General features: G+C 39.9%; 1 protein-coding gene across 1 annotated transcript in view; it reads left to right on the top strand.

The window, feature by feature from the left end:
- The window catches only part of TNS4 (tensin 4), a 36,363-nt gene extending 15,793 nt beyond the window's left edge, over positions 1–20,570 (top strand). Inside the window, exons 8-13 of the mRNA XM_053698447.1 lie at positions 2,592–2,669; positions 2,886–2,957; positions 3,582–3,750; positions 4,618–4,686; positions 9,746–9,772; positions 19,846–20,570. Coding sequence (XP_053554422.1) covers positions 2,592–2,669; positions 2,886–2,957; positions 3,582–3,750; positions 4,618–4,686; positions 9,746–9,772; positions 19,846–19,987 — 557 coding nt within the window. The 3' untranslated portion in view covers positions 19,988–20,570. The remainder of the gene's footprint in view (positions 1–2,591; positions 2,670–2,885; positions 2,958–3,581; positions 3,751–4,617; positions 4,687–9,745; positions 9,773–19,845) is intronic.
- The last annotated feature ends 453 nt before the right edge of the window (positions 20,571–21,023 follow it).

Raw genomic sequence — 21,023 nt, 5'->3', positions numbered from 1 at the left:
CACTTATATAGATATACACATACACTTATACATACACACATACACACTTATATAGATATACACATACACTTATACATACACACATACACTTATACATACACAGACACACTTATACATACACACATACATTTATACATACACACATACACACTTATATAGATATACACATACACTTATACATACACACATACACTTATACATACACACATACATTTATACATACACACATACACACTTATATAGATATACACATACACTTATACATACACACATACACTTATACATACACACATACACTTATACATACACACATACACACTTATATAGATATACACATACACTTATACATACACACATACACTTATACATACACACATACACACTTATATAGATATACACATACACTTATACATACACACATACACTTATACATACACAGACACACTTATACATACACACATACATTTATACATACACACATACACACTTATATAGATATACACATACACTTATACATACACACATACACTTATACATACACACATACATTTATACATACACACATACACACTTATATAGATATACACATACACTTATACATACACACATACACTTATACATACACACATACACTTATACATACACACATACACTTATACATACACACATACACAGACACACTTATACATACACACATACACAGACACACTTATACATACACACATACACATATACATACACACATACATTTATACATACACACATACACACTTATATAGATATACACATACACTTATACATACACACATACACTTATACATACACACATACACTTATACATACACACATACACAGACACACTTATACATACACACATACATTTATACATACACACATACACACTTATATAGATATACACATACACTTATACATACACACATACACTTATACATACACACATACACTTATACATACATACATACACACATACACTTATACATACACACATACACTTATACATACATACATACACACATACACTTATACATACACACATACACTTATACATACATACATACACACTTATATAGATATACACATACACTTATACATACACACATACACTTATACATACACACATACACTTATACATACACACATACATTTATACATACACACATACACACTTATATAGATATACACATACACTTATACATACACACATACACTTATACATACACACATACACAGACACACTTATACATACACACATACACAGACACACTTATACATACACACATACACAGACACACTTATACATACACACATACACTTATACATACACACATACATTTATACATACACACATACATTTATACATACACACATACACACTTATATAGATATACACATACACTTATACATACACACATACACTTATACATACACACATACACAGACACACTTATACATACACACATACACTTATACATACACACATACACTTATACATACACACATACACACTTATATAGATATACACATACACTTATACATACACACATACACTTATACATACACACATACACTTATACATACACACATACACACATACACTTATACATACACACATACACTTATACATACACATACACTTATACATACACACATACACTTATACATACACACATACACATACACTTATACATACACACATACACTTATACATACACACATACACTTATACATACACACATACACAGACACACTTATACATACACACATACACTTATACATACACACATACACTTATACATACACACATACACAGACACACTTATACATACACACATACACTTATACATACACACATACACTTATACATACACACATACACTTATACATACACACATACACTTATACATACACAGACACACTTATACATACACACATACATTTATACATACACACATACACACTTATATAGATATACACATACACTTATACATACACACATACATTTATACATACACACATACACTTATACATACACACATACACTTATACATACACAGACACACTTATACATACACACATACATTTATACATACACACATACACACTTATATAGATATACACATACACTTATACATACACACATACACTTATACATACACACATACATTTATACATACACACATACACACTTATATAGATATACACATACACTTATACATACACACATACACTTATACATACACACATACACTTATACATACACACATACACACTTATATAGATATACACATACACTTATACATACACACATACACTTATACATACACACATACACACTTATATAGATATACACATACACTTATACATACACACATACACTTATACATACACACATACACACTTATATAGATATACACATACACTTATACATATAAACAATGTCAAAACATACTGACAACCTCCAGTCATACATGTTTTGCTGCTCTGTCTCACAATGCACACAAACTGAATAATAAATGTACCATCTATATGCACACTGATAAAATGAGGCCTCTCTCTGGGTTACATTGCAGGAAGTCTGTCAGCTTTGGTGTACCAACATGCAATTACCCCTTTATCCTTACCCTGCAAACTCGCCATACCAACCAAAGGTATGTACATATAAATAAATGTCTCCCTGCTCTCCCTTGCTCTTTGCTGATGTCAATCCGCCTTTACCCTAAATCAGGGATGGCCCAAAGCTTTGTTATGTTTTACATTGTTTATTATTTCTGGTTCTTTCAGTTTGCTCCTGCAGCTGACTGAAGATCTTGTGGGAAATAAGTGATCACCTTAATATTAACCTTTAATGTCATCCTCATACATAGATCAGCAAGATGGAGACAATAGTCCAGATTCTAGCCCGGAAGCCACCATTTCCCAGCTAAAGACAACAGTGGGTGAGTTACAAGTTATATTTCAAAACACAATATTTATTATTCTAAATCTGTGCCATTAACAAGAGAACCTTGGCAAAAGTTGAATAAACAGTAAAAGTAAACATTATACTTATTATTTCACAAGAGCATAGATAGCAAATAAAAATTAACTGACCTATATAGTCTGTCTATTATATGCACTCATTTATTAAATACCTATTTGTCAGCTAATGTGTTTCTACCATTCCCACTGGAAGCCTTTTCTATATATCTACTGCCATTCCTGTATAGTCATTCCATCGCTTATATTTTATATTAAGTCCATTGTTTTCCTGTCCAGTATTGATAGTTGAGGTTTCCGGTGGGTGTTTGTGGAATTTTGGGGGGTGGAATTGTAAGTAACTACTTGATTCACTGAGTGTATAACATCACATTTAAAATGATGAATAGTTCATTTGTACCTTAAGTCACACTCTGTTGCTGCACGGTGTCACTGACTTGCTTGGGGTAATTTTTTATTTATTTTTTACTCTCCCCACTTGAAAAATGTCTGTGGATATCTATGTTTTGAGTTCTAGATAATGGGCCCTGGTCTTTTCGGAAGACTGTGAGATAAAATGTCCTGTCTGTATTATTTTATTTTAGCCTGCAATGTCCTGTATCTGAACTCAGTTAGCACAGAAACTCTAACAGGATCCAGTGCCATCCAGAAAGCTGTGTCTGTCACTTTTGAGAAAACCAACCTACCAATGCCAACCATTGTACACTTTAAAGCCAATGAACAAGGGGTTACACTAACTGATGTCCAACGCAAGTAAGTGCGACTAACAGTATAAAAAGATGTGGTGTTTAGATTCAGCACACCAAAAACAGGGCAGGTATTAGTTATACCTGACCTGTGGATACATTTACCCATCATCAAGCAAAAAGACCCTGAAATATTGTCCCGTCCATCTGCTTTCACTATCATATTTGGGTACCCCTGGTGTAAATTTGTATACAATAACATGAATAAATCCCAAATGTGAGAAGTGATCTTTTGTTTTTGTATTATAAATCATTATTATTAATGATAATAATAATAATAATAATAATAATAATAATAATAATAATAATAATAATAAATAGGAGACAGTAGCTGTCAATCTCATAACGCAGCAGATAAACAGCCTAAAAATCAGAGAAAAACTGTCTGGTACATTATGTTTTAAGAAATATTTAATGCCCACTTATTTTGCATTATGCAGTACATTCATAAAAACATTTTTAGAAAAAAGCAGTACAGGTCTGCTAAGAAATGTACATCTGAGAGCACTCAAATTCCATATAAATTTACTAGACCTGGAGAGCAGCAGGAGGCAGATATTCAACAAGGAACAAATAATAAAATATAACTTTTATTTAGGCAAATTTAAAAAAAATCATAAAAACATGCTGTGAAAATACATAAGAAATATATATTTTTATTTTTAAGAAAAAGGAGTTAAATCCCATTTTGATCCTTATACTTTTAAAATAATTGTTATATTTTTTTTGTCTATTTTAAATAAATTGTTATTATTATTGTCCTTTTGAATCATAGTAAACTTAACCCCATAAAATTGTCAGTTTTTAAATTTGTCATTATGTCACTTTTCTCTTAGATGTAGCTGATAACTATATTCTTTTTCTTTTCCATCAGAGTGTTTTTTCGCCGTCATTATCCCATCTCAACACTAATCTTCTGCGGTGTAGATCCTGAACTGAGAAAGTAAGAGACTGCTCATTTCTACCTGAGATGAACCTTATTTAAAGGGACAGTCAAGTCCAAAAATAACTTTCATGGTTTAAATAGAGCGTGTCATTTTAAACAACTTTCCAATTTACTTTTATCACCAATTTTGATTTGTTCCCTTGGTAGTCTTAGTTGAAAGCTAAACCTAGGAGGTTCATATGCTAATTTCTTAGACCTTGAAGGCCACTTCTTATCTGAAAGCATTTTGGCAGTTTTTCCCCGCTAGATGGTGTTAGTTCATGTGTTTTATATAAATAATTTTGAGCTCACGCACGTAAAGTTACCTAGGAGTGAGCATTGATTGGCTAAAATGCAAGTCTGTCAAAAGAACTGAAATAAGGGGGCAGTTTGCAGAGGCTTTGATACAAGGTAATCACAGAGTTAAAAAGTATATTATTATAACTGTGTTAGTTATGCAAAACTTGGGAATGGGTACTAAAGGGATTATCTATCTTTTTAAACAACAACAAATCTGGTGTTGACTGTACCTTTAAACATAGCTGCTTAGTATATACAGTACATTTACAGGAATAGAGAATATAGAAAATAGGAAGAGTTGTACATATTGTTCCTGTGTGGCAATAGAAGTTATTAGGGGCTGGGCGTGCATGAAGGGGGAAAAAATTATTATGGCGCACAACAGGTCCTATCCCTGTGGTTGATGCACTGAGTACAAGTGCAGTGGGTGAGGAGCATATTGATGTCAATCTTTGGATTATAGTAGAGCTTGCTTAGACTTGGTTAGGGTGCGGCTCTGATTCCTGCCCTGGTACAATGAATAGCTGGAGGGGAAGTTTGTGGACAGACTTCTATGAGTAACAGCACTGGCTAAATGCTTAGGTGAGCACCATATAAGGAATTGCAGCAGATTCACAGCTCAGTGTATGAACAATATGAAAAAGATAAAGGTTTTTTTTTTTTTTTACATTTCAGTGGAAACGTACAGGAATTATATTAAGCATAATTGATACATAGAAATTAGTTTCTCACTGGCATGCAGAGACAAAAAAACATTGCACCACAGCATGAAGGCAGAATAAGGAATTTTCCAATTTGATACAGTTCTTCATACAAATCATATTCATTCACACAGTCTAGCTTAAAGGGATATGAGATTTTGTTAGTCAGACAGAGCATGCCATTTTTAAAAAGTTTCCAATTTACTTCTATTATCAAATTTGCTTTGTTCCCATGATATTCTGTGTTGAAGAGATACCTAGTGTAGGAATCTGGAGCACTACATGACAGGAAATAGTGCTGCCATCTAGTGCTATTGCAAATGGATAACATTCTAGCAAAACTGCTGCCATCTAGTGCTCTTGCAAATGGATAACATTCTAGCAAAACTGCTGCCATCTAGTGCTCATACAAATGGATAACATTCTAGCAAAACTGCTGCCATCTAGTGCTCTTGCAAATGGATAACATTCTAGCAAAACTGCTGCCATCTAGTGCTCTTGCAAATGGATAACATTCTAGCAAAACTGCTGCCATCTAGTGCTCTTGCAAATGGATAACATTCTTGTAAAACTGCTGCCATCTAGTGATCTTGCAAATGAATAACATTCTTGTAAAACTGCTGCCATCTAGTGATCTTGCAAATGAATAACATTCTTGTAAAACTGCTGCCATCTAGTGCTCTTGCAAATGGATAATATTCTTGTAAAACTGCTGCCATCTAGTGATCTTGCAAATGAATAACATTCTTGTAAAACTGCTGCCATCTAGTGCTCTTGCAAATGAATAACATTCTAGCAAAACTGCTGCCATCTAGTGCTCTTGCAAATGGATAACATTCTAGCAAAACTGCTGCCATCTAGTGCTCTTGCAAATGGATAACATTCTAGCAAAACTGCTGCCATCTAGTGCTCTTGCAAATGGATAACATTCTAGCAAAACTGCTGCCATCTAGTGCTCTTGCAAATGGATAACATTCTTGTAAAACTGCTGCCATCTAGTGCTCTTGCAAATGAATAACATTCTAGCAAAACTGCTGCCATCTAGTGCTCTTGCAAATGGATAACATTCTTGTAAAACTGCTGCCATCTAGTGATCTTGCAAATTAATAACATTCTTGTAAAACTGCTGCCATCTAGTGATCTTGCAAATGAATAACATTCTTGTAAAACTGCTGCCATCTAGTGCTCTTGCAAATGAATAACATTCTAGCAAAACTGCTGCCATCTAGTGCTCTTGCAAATGGATAACATTCTAGCAAAACTGCTGCCATCTAGTGCTCTTGCAAATGGATAACATTCTAGCAAAACTGCTGCCATCTAGTGCTCTTGCAAATGGATAACATTCTAGCAAAACTGCTGCCATCTAGTGCTCTTGCAAATGGATAACATTCTTGTAAAACTGCTGCCATCTAGTGCTCTTGCAAATGGATAACATTCTTGTAAAACTGCTGCCATCTAGTGCTCTTGCAAATGAATAACATTCTAGCAAAACTGCTGCCATCTAGTGCTCTTGCAAATGGATAACATTCTTGTAAAACTGCTGCCATACAGTGCTCCAGAAATGAGCAGGCTCCTAAGCATAAATCCCTTGTTTTCAACACAATATACCAAGAAAACGGAGTAATTTGATAATAGAACTAAACAAGAACGTTGTTTAAAATTTCATGCTCTATCTCTAAATCATGAATGAAAAATGTTGGGTTTCATATCCCTTTAAAGGGATAGAAAGGTCAAAAAGACATGTGTATGGGTGAATTTTAATCTTAAATATAAGCATTTTTGCAATATACTTCCATCAGCAAAATTTTTTCTAGTAAAAGTTATTAGAGTTTTTCTGCAGCATACGCACATATGCTGTGAAGGCCAGTGCACCAGTATTCAAACACCACACCTTTTTAGAGAGTCAGCAGTGGCTTGTATGACACAAATTAAGGTCTATATTACAAGTGGTGAGCTAAATTATTGCGCTCCCGCAAAATTTGCCCGTTTGCGGGAACACAGTAAATAACAAGCCATTACAAGTGGCTAGTTATTGTTACCGCAACCAATCTCTGTTTAATTTTCTAAAAGTGCCCCCAAATGCCCTTAAAGGACCAATCAACACATTAGATTTGCATAATCAACAAATGCAAGATAACAAAAAATGCAATAGCACATAGTCTGAACTTCAAATGAGTAGTAGATTTTTTTATAACAAATTTCAAAGTTATGTATATTTCCACTCCCCTTGTACCATGTGATAGCAATCAGCCAATCACAAATGCATATACGTATAGTCTGTGAATTCTTGCACATGCTCAGTAGGATCTGGTGACTCAAAATGTGTAAATATAACAGACTGTGCACATTTTTTTTAATGGAAGTAAATTGGAAAGTTGTTTAAAATTACATGCTGTATCTGAATCATGAAAATTTAATTTAACCTGAGTGTCCCTTTAATATAGAGGGCATTATAGTTTTTTATAAAAAAAAAATGTAGGCACTTTTGGGGCTTTAAAGTTGGTGGGTGTGAGGTGTTAGAAAAACAAAAAAGGCACTGAAAAGTGCCTTTACACACAGTTTCCATAGACCACAGTGTAAATATATAAGTATATGATTTTATACATATACACATACTAACACATATATATCTATATACAATATATATATATATATATATAATATATATATATATATATATATATATATGTATACAGTCATACACATATGTATTTAAAAATGCTGCCCATAACTGTGCTACTTACCCCCTTACTTACTGCGCAAGGTTCTGAGAGGCTACCATAGGAGCCTATGGGAGCACACTCTTGTTAAAGCAATGCTTCCTAACAATGCGAACGCGAGCTCACATTCACATTGTGATAAACTTATAATACCAGCGAACATTATGGTGTGCTGATATTTCAAAGGGGAGCACTAATATCACTTGCATGCAAGCAATATTTAGCGATCCACTTGTAATCTGGCCCTAAGTCTTCAAAAGCGATACACACCACTGCCAGCTCTCTGAGCATGCACGGTGTTTGACTACTGGTGCACAGACCTTCACAGGATATGTGCGTATGCTGCAGAAGAACTGAAATACATTTTACTAGAATCATTGCAAGAATGCTAATATTTTAAATTGAAATGCAGTCATGCACATTAAAAGTTTGACTTTTCTATTCCTTTAATAAATTCAACAACTTTCTGCAAATCCTTAAATTACATTTTAAGTCACAGTGAGAGTAAAGACATTAAACTGTCAGATACATCAAAATTATTAACTAAATAAGAATACAAGAGTGCAATAGTAAATGTCTGATATGTTTATTAACCCTTTCACTGCTAAGCATTTTTCACACCACTGTTCTAAGCTGATTTTGAGCTTTTTTTGCTGATTAGATGCAACTGTAAGTCATATTTCACTTAGTGACCCACATAAATTATATATTGTTTATTTTCTGCAGGCCCAGCAGATTCAACATATACAATAATTATCTTTATATTTCATTGCATGGGAGAAGACTGCTTCAAAAAATGTTTTAAAAAAATGTATATTTTCGTTAAGATTTTAGTAACTTACATTAAAATGTTGCTACTCTGATTACCTTACTAAATTGTTATCAAGGGGGATTCCGAAGAAGCTTTTGGAACTTTTAATAAGAACTAGAGGGCCCCTTTGTGCCAGAGTGATCTGCTAGGTGATCACCTGTCTGTTCAGACAAAACAAAATGTACCTGTTTTTAAATAAAGGAACACTATAAAATAAACTTTATTGAGGGTCTATATACATTTTAGATAATTTTATGTGTTTAAGCACAAGAATATATTTTTTTTAATGTAACAAATTCTAGAATTCCCTTTGTTTGGTGGAACAAAGAAAACAAATTCTATATGATGTCACTTTAACTAACTAGAAATAAATGATTAATGGATATATTCGTCTTTTATGCCCTATTGTTTCTGTGTGTGTGTTTTTAATATTTTCTCTCATTTACATGTTTATGGGACTTTTAGTCATAACTGTAGTAATATAATTTAGCCTGAAGAGGGCAGTGTTTGTTTCATTTTTCTAACAATGTTTTATTCATTTTCAGGTGGCAAAAACATTGCAGATCTTCAAGGTAAGCAATTCCCCAGACATTAGGTACACACAAGTCTACTCAAAAAATGAAAATTCTTGAATATATTGCCAAAACCGGCTGTAATAGATTGTTTCTTAAACACTTTTTTAGTTGTAAATCACAAGCCTTGCATAATATGTTTCTGTCTGAATAATGTAGTACTGGAGCCATTTACTTCATAGCTAGTACACTTTATAGTGAAGTTATTAAGTTAGTTTTTCCATTTGTTCCTAACTAGGATTATCCAGGGTTTAGAGCTCTATCCTACTATTCCTCCTTCATTTATTCAACTCCTCACAGAGAAATCGTGAACAATTTAACAAATCTCCCTCCAACATGGTACAAACCCCATCAAGGAGTGACCAAATCCAGATCCTCCCATATTTCTCAGTTCTGGCCCAAACTCCCACCAGATCACTTAGATCTGTCTGGGCCGCTTCTCCTTAGGCCCAGTGTTATTTTATAAAAATGGAATGTTTGGGGACAGGTAGTTCTAGTCCATACAATATATGGGTGAAAGTGACCACAAAGCTACATACCAAGAGTGCAGGGTTACTGGTGGACCCCAGCTTCTACCACTTATTCCTATCTCAATTTTTTAATATAAATCCTCTGTCTCCCTCCTTTACCTCTTTAATTGCATAGAACAATGCACTCAGCTTCTACCTTGCCCAGCCATGGCCGCTGCCATCTTTAAGGAGATTATAGCTGGATCCATGGGACAAGCACAAGGGTACATGCGATTATAGCTGGAGCCATGGGACAGGCACAAGGGTACATGCAATTATAGCTGGAGCCATGGGACAAGCACAAGGGTACAAGCGATTATAGCTGGAGCCATGGGACAGACACAAGGGTATATGCGATTATAGCTGGAGCCATGGGACAGGCACAAGGGTACATGTGATTATAGCTGGAGCCATGGGACAAGCACAAGGGTACAAGCAATTATAGCTGGAGCCATGGGACAGGCACAAGGGTACATGTGATTATAGCTGGAGCCATGGGACAGGCACAAGTGTACATGCGATTATAGCTGGAGCCATGGGACAGGCACAAGGGTACAAGCGATTATAGCTGGAGCCATGGGACAGGCACAAGGGTACATGTGATTATAGCTGAAGCCATGGGACAGGCACAAGGGTACATGAGATTATAGCTGGAGCCATGGGACAAGCACAAGGGTACAAGCAATTATAGCTGAAGTCATGGGACAGGCACAAAGGTACATGCGAATATAGCTGAAGCCATGGGACAGGCACAAGGGTACAAGTGATTATAGCTGGCGCCATGGGACAGGCACAAGGGTACATGCGATTATAGCTGAAGCCATGGGACAAGCACAAGGGTACATGCGATTATAGCTGAAGCCATGGGACAAGCACAAGGGTACATGTGATTATAGCTGAAGCCATGGGACAAGCACAAGGGTACATGCGATTATAGCTGAAGCCATGGGACAAGCACAAGGGTACATGCGATTATAGCTGAAGTCATAGGACAAGCACAAGGGTACAAGCAATTATAGCTGGAGCCATGGGACAATCACAAGGGTACAAGCAGTTATAGCTGGAGCCATGGGACAAGCACAAGGGTACAAGCAATTATAGCTGGAGCCATGGGACAAGCACAAGGGTACATGCGACTATAGCTGGAGCCATGGGACAGGCACAAGGGAACAAGCAATTATAGCTGGAGCCATGGGACAATCACAAGGGTACAAGCAATTATAGCTGAAGCCATGGGCAGGCACAAGGGTACATGCGATTATAGCTGGAGCCATGGGACAAGCACAAGGGTACATGCGAATATAGCTGGAGCCATGGGACAGGCACAAGGGAACAAGCAATTATAGCTGGAGCCATGGGACAGGCACAAGGGTACAAGCAATTATAGCTGGAGCCATGGGACAGGCACAAGGGTACATGCGATTATAGCTGGCGCCATGGGACAGGCACAAGGGTACATGTGATTATAGCTGGAGCCATGGGACAGGCACAAGGGTACATGCGATTATAGCTGGAGCCATGGGACAAGGACAAGGGTACATGCGACTATAGCTGGAGCCATGGGACAGGCACAAGGGTACAAGCAATTATAGCTGGAGCCATGGGACAAGCACAAGGGTACATGCGACTATAGCTGGAGCCATGGGACAGGCACAAGGGAACAAGCAATTATAGCTGGAGCCATGGGACAATCACAAGGGTACAAGCAATTATAGCTGGAGCCATGGGACAGGCACAAGGGTACATGTGATTATAGCTGAAGCCATGGGACAGGCACAAGGGTACATGAGATTATAGCTGGAGCCATGGGACAAGCACAAGGGTACAAGCAATTATAGCTGAAGTCATGGGACAGGCACAAAGGTACATGCGAATATAGCTGAAGCCATGGGACAGGCACAAGGGTACAAGTGATTATAGCTGGCGCCATGGGACAGGCACAAGGGTACATGCGATTATAGCTGAAGCCATGGGACAAGCACAAGGGTACATGCGATTATAGCTGAAGCCATGGGACAAGCACAAGGGTACATGTGATTATAGCTGAAGCCATGGGACAAGCACAAGGGTACATGCGATTATAGCTGAAGCCATGGGACAAGCACAAGGGTACATGCGATTATAGCTGAAGTCATAGGACAAGCACAAGGGTACAAGCAATTATAGCTGGAGCCATGGGACAATCACAAGGGTACAAGCAGTTATAGCTGGAGCCATGGGACAAGCACAAGGGTACAAGCAATTATAGCTGGAGCCATGGGACAAGCACAAGGGTACATGCGACTATAGCTGGAGCCATGGGACAGGCACAAGGGAACAAGCAATTATAGCTGGAGCCATGGGACAATCACAAGGGTACAAGCAATTATAGCTGAAGCCATGGGCAGGCACAAGGGTACATGCGATTATAGCTGGAGCCATGGGACAAGCACAAGGGTACATGCGACTATAGCTGGAGCCATGGGACAGGCACAAGGGAACAAGCAATTATAGCTGGAGCCATGGGACAGGCACAAGGGTACAAGCAATTATAGCTGGAGCCATGGGACAGGCACAAGGGTACATGCGATTATAGCTGGCGCCATGGGACAGGCACAAGGGTACATGTGATTATAGCTGGAGCCATGGGACAAGCACAAGGGTACATGTGATTATAGCTGAAGCCATGGGACAAGCACAAGGGTACATGCGATTATAGCTGAAGCCATGGGACAAGCACAAGGGTACATGCGATTATAGCTGAAGTCATAGGACAAGCACAAGGGTACAAGCAATTATAGCTGGAGCCATGGGACAATCACAAGGGTACAAGCAGTTATAGCTGGAGCCATGGGACAAGCACAAGGGTACAAGCAATTATAGCTGGAGCCATGGGACAAGCACAAGGGTACATGCGACTATAGCTTGGAGCCATGGGACAGGCACAAGGGAACAAGCAATTATAGCTGGAGCCATGGGACAATCACAAGGGTACAAGCAATTATAGCTGAAGCCATGGGCAGGCACAAGGGTACATGCGATTATAGCTGGAGCCATGGGACAAGCACAAGGGTACATGCGACTATAGCTGGAGCCATGGGACAGGCACAAGGGAACAAGCAATTATAGCTGGAGCCATGGGACAGGCACAAGGGTACAAGCAATTATAGCTGGAGCCATGGGACAGGCACAAGGGTACATGCGATTATAGCTGGCGCCATGGGACAGGCACAAGGGTACATGTGATTATAGCTGGAGCCATGGGACAGGCACAAGGGTACATGCGATTATAGCTGGAGCCATGGGACAAGCACAAGGGTACATGCGACTATAGCTGGAGCCATGGGACAGGCACAAGGGTACAAGCAATTATAGCTGGAGCCATGGGACAAGCACAAGGGTACATGCGACTATAGCTGGAGCCATGGGACAGGCACAAGGGAACAAGCAATTATAGCTGGAGCCATGGGACAATCACAAGGGTACAAGCAATTATAGCTGGAGCCATGGGACAGGCACAAGGGTACATGCGATTATAGCTGGAGCCATGGGACAGGCACAAGGGTACATGCGATTATAGCTGGAGCCATGGGACAGGCACAAGGGTACATGCGATTATAGCTGGAGCCATGGGACAGGCACAAGGGTACATGTGATTATAGCTGGCGCCATGGGACAAGCACAAGGGTACATGCGATTATAGCTGGAGCCATGGGACAGGCACAAGGGTACATGCGATTATAGCTGGCGCCATGGGACAAGCACAAGGGTACATGCGATTATAGCTGGAGCCATGGGACAGGCACAAGGGTACATGTGATTATAGCTGGAGCCATGGGACAAGCACAAGGGTACATGTGATTATAGCTGGCGCCATGGGACAGGCACAAAGGTACATGCGATTATAGCTGGCGCCATGGGACAGGCACAAGGGTACATGTGATTATAGCTGGAACCATGGGACAAGCACAAGGGTACATGTGATTATAGCTGGAACCATGGGACAGGCACAAGGGTACATGTGATTAGAGCTGGAACCATGGGACAAGCACAAGGGTACAAGCAATTATAGCTGGAACCATGGGACAGGCACAAGGGTACATGTGATTATAGCTGGAGCCAAGGGACAAGCACAAGGGTACATGCGATTATAGCTGGCGCCATAGGACAGGCACAAGGGTACAAGCAATTATAGCTGGAGCCATGGGACAAGCACAAGGGTACATGCGACTATAGCTGGAGCCATGGGACAGGCACAAGGGAACAAGCAATTATAGCTGGAGCCATGGGACAAGCACAAGGGTACATGCGATTATAGCTGGCGCCATAGGACAGGCACAAGGGTACAAGCAATTATAGCTGGAGCCATGGGACAAGCACAAGGGTACATGCAACTATAGCTGGAGCCATGGGACAGGCACAAGGGAACAAGCAATTATAGCTGGAGCCAAGGGACAAGCACAAGGGTACAAGCAATTATAGCTGGAGCCATGGGACAGGCACAAGGGAACAAGCAATTATAGCTGGAGCCATGGGACAGGCACAAAGGTACAAGCAATTATAGCTGGAACCATGGGACAGGCACAAGGGTACATGCGAATATAGCTGAAGCCATGGGACAAGCACAAGGGTACATGTGATTATAGCTGGAGCCATGGGACAGGCACAAGGGAACAAGCAATTATAGCTGAAGCAATGGGACAGGCACAAGGGTAGATGCAATTATAGCTGGAGCCATGGGACAAGCACAAGGGTACAAGCAGTTATAGCTGAAGCAATGGGACAGGCACAAGGGTACATGCGATTATAGCTGAAGTCATAGTACAGGCACAAGGGTACATGCGATTATAGCTGGCGCCATTGAACAAGCACAAGGGTACATGCGATTATAGCTGGCGCGATGGGACAGGCACAAGGGTACATGCGATTATAGCTGAAGTCATAGTACAGGCACAAGGGTACATGCGATTATAGCTGGCGCCATTAAACAAACACAAGGGTACATGCAATTATAGCTTGCGCCATGGGACAGGCATAAGGGTACAAGCAATTATAACTGGAGCCATGGGACAGGCACAAGGGTACAAGCAGTTATAGCTGGAGCCATGGGACAAGCACAAGGGTACATGCGATTATAGCTGGAGCCATGGGACAAGCACAAGGGTACATGCAATTATAGCTGGAGCCATGAAACAAGAACAAGAGTACAAGCAGTTATAGCTGGAGCCATGGGACAAGCACATGGGTACATGCGATTATAGCTGGAGCCATGGGACAAGCACAAGGGTACATGCGATTATAGCTGGAGCCATGGGATAAGCACAAGGGTACATGCAATTATAGCTGGAGCCATGGGACAAGCACAAGGGTACAAGCAGTTATAGCTGGAGCCATGGGACAGGCACAAGGGTACATGCAATTATAGCTGGAGCCATGAAACAAGAACAAGAGTACAAGCAGTTATAGCTGGAGCCATGGGACAAGCACATGGGTACATGCGATTATAGCTGGAGCCATTGGACAAGCACAAGGGTACATGCGATTATAGCTGGAGCCATGGGATAAGCACAAGGGTACATGCAATTATAGCTGGAGCCATGGGACAAGCACAAGGGTACAAGCAGTTATAGCTGGAGCCATGGGACAGGCACAAGGGTACATGCGATTATAGCTGGAGCCATGGGACAAGCACAAGGGTACATGCGATTATAGCTGGAGCCATGGGATAAGCACAAGGGTACATGCAATTATAGCTGGAGCCATGGGACAAGCACAAGGGTACAAGCAGTTATAGCTGGAGCCATGGGACAAGCACAAGGGTACATGCGATTATAGCTGGAGCCATGGGACAAGCACAAGGGTACATGCGATTATAGCTGGAGCCATGGGACAAGCACAAGGGTACATGCAATTATAGCTGGAGCCATGGGACAAGCACAAGGGTACAAGCAGTTATAGCTGGAGCCATGGGACAGGCACAAGGGTACATGCGATTATAGCTGGAGCCATGGGACAAGCACAAGGGTACATGTAATTATAGCTGGAGCCATGGGAGAAGCACAAGGGTACATGCGATTATAGCTGGAGCCATTTGACAAGCACAAGGGTACATGCAATTATAGCTGGAGCCATGGGACAAGCACAAGGGTACAAACAGTTATAGCTGGAGCCATGGGACAGGCACAAGGGTACATGCGATTATCGCTGGAGCCATGGGACAGGCACAAGGGTACATGCGATTATAGCTGGAGCCATGGGACAAGCACAAGGGTACATGTGATTATAGCTGGAGCCATGGGACAAGCACAAGGGTACAAGCAGTTATAGCTGGAGCCATGGGACAAGCACAAGGGTACAAGCAGTTATAGCTGGAGCCATGGGACAAGCACAAGGGTACATGCGATTATAGCTGGAGCCATGGGACAAGCACAAGGGTACATGTGATTATAGCTGGAGCCATGGGAGAAGCACAAGGGTATATGCGATTATAGCTGGAGCCATGGGACAAGCACAAGGGTACATGCGACTATAGCTGGAGCCATGGGACAAGCACAAGGGTACATGTGATTATAACTGGCGCCATGGGACAGGCACAAGGGTACAAGCGATTATAACTGGAGCCATGGGACAGGCACAAGGGTACAAGCAGTTATAGCTGGAGCCATGGGACAAGCACAAGGGTACATGCAATTATAGCTGGAGCCATGGGAGAAGCACAAGGGTACATGCGATTATAGCTGGAGCCATGGGACAAGCACAAGGGTACATGGGATTATAGCTGGAGCCATGGGACAAGCACAAGGGTACAAGCAGTTATAGCTGGAGCCATGGGACAAGCACAAGGGTACATGCGATTATAGCTGGAGCCATGGGACAAGCCCAAGGGTACATGTGATTATAGCTGGAGCCATGGGAGAAGCACAAGGGTACATGCGATTATAGCTGGAGCCATGGGACAGGCACAAGGGTACATGCGATTATAGCTGGAGCCATGGGACAAGCACAAGTGTACATGTGATTATAGCTGGAGCCATGGGACAGGCACAAGGGTACATGTGATTATAGCTGGAGCCATGGGCAGGCACAAAGGTACATGTGATTATAGCTGGAGCCATGGGACAAGCACAAGGGTACATGTGATTATAGCTGGAGCCATGGGACAAGCACAAGGGTAAATGCAATTATAGCTGGAGCCATGGGACAAGCACAAGGGTACAAGCAGTTATAGATGGAGCCATGGGACAGGCACAAGGGTATATGCGATTATAGCTGGAGCCATGGGACAAGCACAAGGTTACAAGCAGTTATAGCTGGAGCCATGGGACAAGCACAAGGGTACATGCGATTATAGCTGGAGCCATGGGACAAGCACAAGGGTACATGTGATTATAGCTGGAACCATGGGACAAGCACAAAGGTACATGCGATTATAGCTGGAACCATGGGACAGGCACAAAGGTACATGCGATTATAGCGGGAACCATGGGACAAGCACAAGGGTACATGCGATTATAGCTGGAACCATGGGACAGGCCTCTGGTACTTACACATATGGAAGATAGAAGATTTGCTAATAGGTAGATCAGGTCTGTGGTATTTATGGCAGATAGATAATGAAGGTACTAAGGGTCTGTCTGGCTCAAAAATTGTGCATGTAAACTGCTCTTTATTAAACTGCACTATTTCTTTACAAAAAATAAAAAGTGGGCAGAAGATGGGGTAAAAAAGCGAGTGCGGATTGCTAAGAATATCTTTTATATACTTCGCATTTTCTTTTACTGAGTCCTTGGACCACAGAGTTTAAAGGGACATTAAATACTTTGAGACTGTTAACATTTAGGGCCAGATTACAAGTGAGGCGCTAATTTCACGTGAGCCCATAAAGGGGCAAATTCTCCCGTTTACTGGTTAATGCTACCGCAAGCTAGTCAGACCTCTGGTTAATGAAATAAATAAATATCCCTCAATTTCCCCCAAAATAATGTGTATAGTTCCTTTAATAAAACTAATACATAGTACTGCACAAAGCAGTTTTAAGGGGTTAAAGTGCTAGACAAAAAACGACACTGAAAAGTGCCTTTACATTGCGGTTGATGGGGACTGTGTTATTACTCTAAATATATATGTATATGCTTATATTCATATCAAGTAGCAAGGATGTGCACTCTCACCTTCATAGCATCTGCCAGGGTGCTAGTAAATATTCATATCAACAAGAAAAACTTACACTCACTGGTATTTTCAACACAATTTTACTGTGACAGTCTAACGTTTCGGGGATATTATAATTGTGTTGAAAATACCAGTGAGTGTAAGTTTTTCTTGTTGATGTGCTTATATACATATATGTAAGTGTTAATATGTCTATATACACATATAAACACATTCATATATATGTATATATTCTTATACATATATATTTAAACTTTTCTGCCCATCGCTTGGCAACTTACCCACTTCGCTGTGCTTGGTTCTCTGCCGTAACTATCGGCATGAGAACAAAGCTTCCATTGGAGCCTATGGAAGCGCGCTCTTGTGAGCTCAAAGCTTCCATGCAATATGAATGCGAAGTCACGTTCACATTGCGCTTCACTTCTAATACCAGCGCACATTTGCATGTGCTGGTATTACAAGTGGAGCGCAAATATTGTGCTTGCAAAAGTTAAATTTTGCGCTCCACTAGTAATCTGGCCCATAATGTGTAATATGTATAGTAAATATTATTTAATTCTTTAATTTGTCCCCTTTTTCGTGTAAATAAACTCAATTCCACCTTTCCTATCAAGTAGCGGGCACCTAGGCTTTCCCTTTGTGTATGCCTTCTGCTGAAGACATTAGAGAGATGTATAAAAAGGGCAATAACAATATTGTACAAGCAAGGCTGTGTGTAAACCTGGTTAGATAGTAAATGTATCATTACTGTATTCCACACTATCCTGTTTATACACTGGGGTATATATATCAATGTGCGAGCGGACAAGATACGAAGTAGCGTATCATGCCTGCTGCACATCGATAAATGCCGACAGCATTATCGATTGCACCAGCAGTTCTTGTGAACTGCTGGTGTAATGCCGTCCCCTGCAGATTCGCGGCCAATCGGCCGCTAGCAGGGGTGTCAATCAATCTTTAGACCGCTGCTTCATAACTTCTGTTTCAGGCTCGCCGGAAAAAAGTGTCCTCAAGCTCCATAAGGAACTTGATAAATATGCCCCACTGTCTTTTATTTATTGAGACAAAATGACTTTAAGAATATTAAATATACTTACGTTTTACATATTTAAACAACTATTATAATTTTAACGGAGGAATTTCTTCATGCAATGTCTTTAGTAATAATTTTGTTGTATTTTTTTATATAAGTTAATTGCATCAAAGAACAATATGAACTCCATTTGTTACAACTTTTTGTTTGTCATCCAAATAACACTTGGCGTCCTATCTCTCAATAAAGCTTTTTAACCCCTTCACTGTCTAGGAAAAACAATACATTTCACCTCTTTTGTGCTTTTGCTGGGAAGGGGGGTGGGTTAAAAATAAGGTATTTGAGAAATATATTTTCTAAACTTTTTTTTTTCATTTTAGGATTTTTGGATTTATTGCTAAAAACCCAACAGATCCTTCTGACAATGTGTGTCATCTGTTTGCCGAATATGATGTCATCCAACCAGCTTCTCCATTAATCAGCTTTTTAACGAATCAAATTCAGCAGCAAGAAAAAGTGTAATTCTGCAGCTATGTAGAAAAAAATATTGCCTTGTAAATGTACATATGCTGTGTTCCTGAAATACTTTATTGTGAAATGTAGTTCCAAGAATTCTCCTCTGGGCACACGGAAAATGGCCAATAAAAGTCTATAACATCCAAGTGATATGACATGGCAAGGCTCCATTGGACGGACACGTTTTGGTCTCATTTTCCTGCATTAACTATTGAGTATTACAGCTCTGTTATAAAGCACTACAGACTTTGTAGGACATAAGGCTGAAGTCTGAATTTATAAAACAAACATCAGTTTTCAAATGCTGCAGTTGTTTAGCCTGCAGATTATTCAGGAGTGGTTCAAGTTTTGCAGTTCATGAACTTGTTATTTTTCAGCTAAATGACGGAGACCAAGATACTTGACCCTTTTCTTACCATATTAATATGTAAAAATGTATTGTTGAAACAGCACTTTGTCCCTGCTTAACTGCAGGATTAGCATTTTTTTTTATTTTTTATAATCATTTAATCTATTTATACATTTATTTTTTTTGTAATATGCAAAATGTATTTTCCATTTGTTTACAAATAAAATATATTTTAAACTATATTTTTGTGTATTTTTTATCAATATACAAATAATTTATACTTTATAGGCTTATTGATTAACAGACACACTGTCGTAATTAAAGCTGATTGCAACAACGCATGGCACTTAGTAAGTACCGTTCCCTCCTTATTCTCCACCCTCCGAATGATGAATCTGTTTGCAAAAGATTGTTACATTGTAATGAAATGGTAGTAGATCTACAGCAGTGTTTTTCAACCAGTGTGCTGTGGCACACTAGTGTGCCGTGAGAGATCCTCAGGTGTGCCGCGGCAGACTGACAACAGTGTGACATATTTTTTTTTTTTTATTATTTTGAGTGAGATGATGACTGAGGGTAACATCGTAGTGGCATCTCACTCCCCCAACCTGTGCTCACACTTGGAAGGAACCCCCACCCACCAGAACATGTGTCTAGTGCCGGCTCTACACGCCGCAACACTTCAATCCCCCA

This window comes from Bombina bombina, chromosome 1, assembly GCF_027579735.1.
Source record: "Bombina bombina isolate aBomBom1 chromosome 1, aBomBom1.pri, whole genome shotgun sequence".
NCBI lineage: Eukaryota > Metazoa > Chordata > Amphibia > Anura > Bombinatoridae > Bombina > Bombina bombina.
This window is presented reverse-complemented; position numbering and strand designations above follow the sequence as displayed.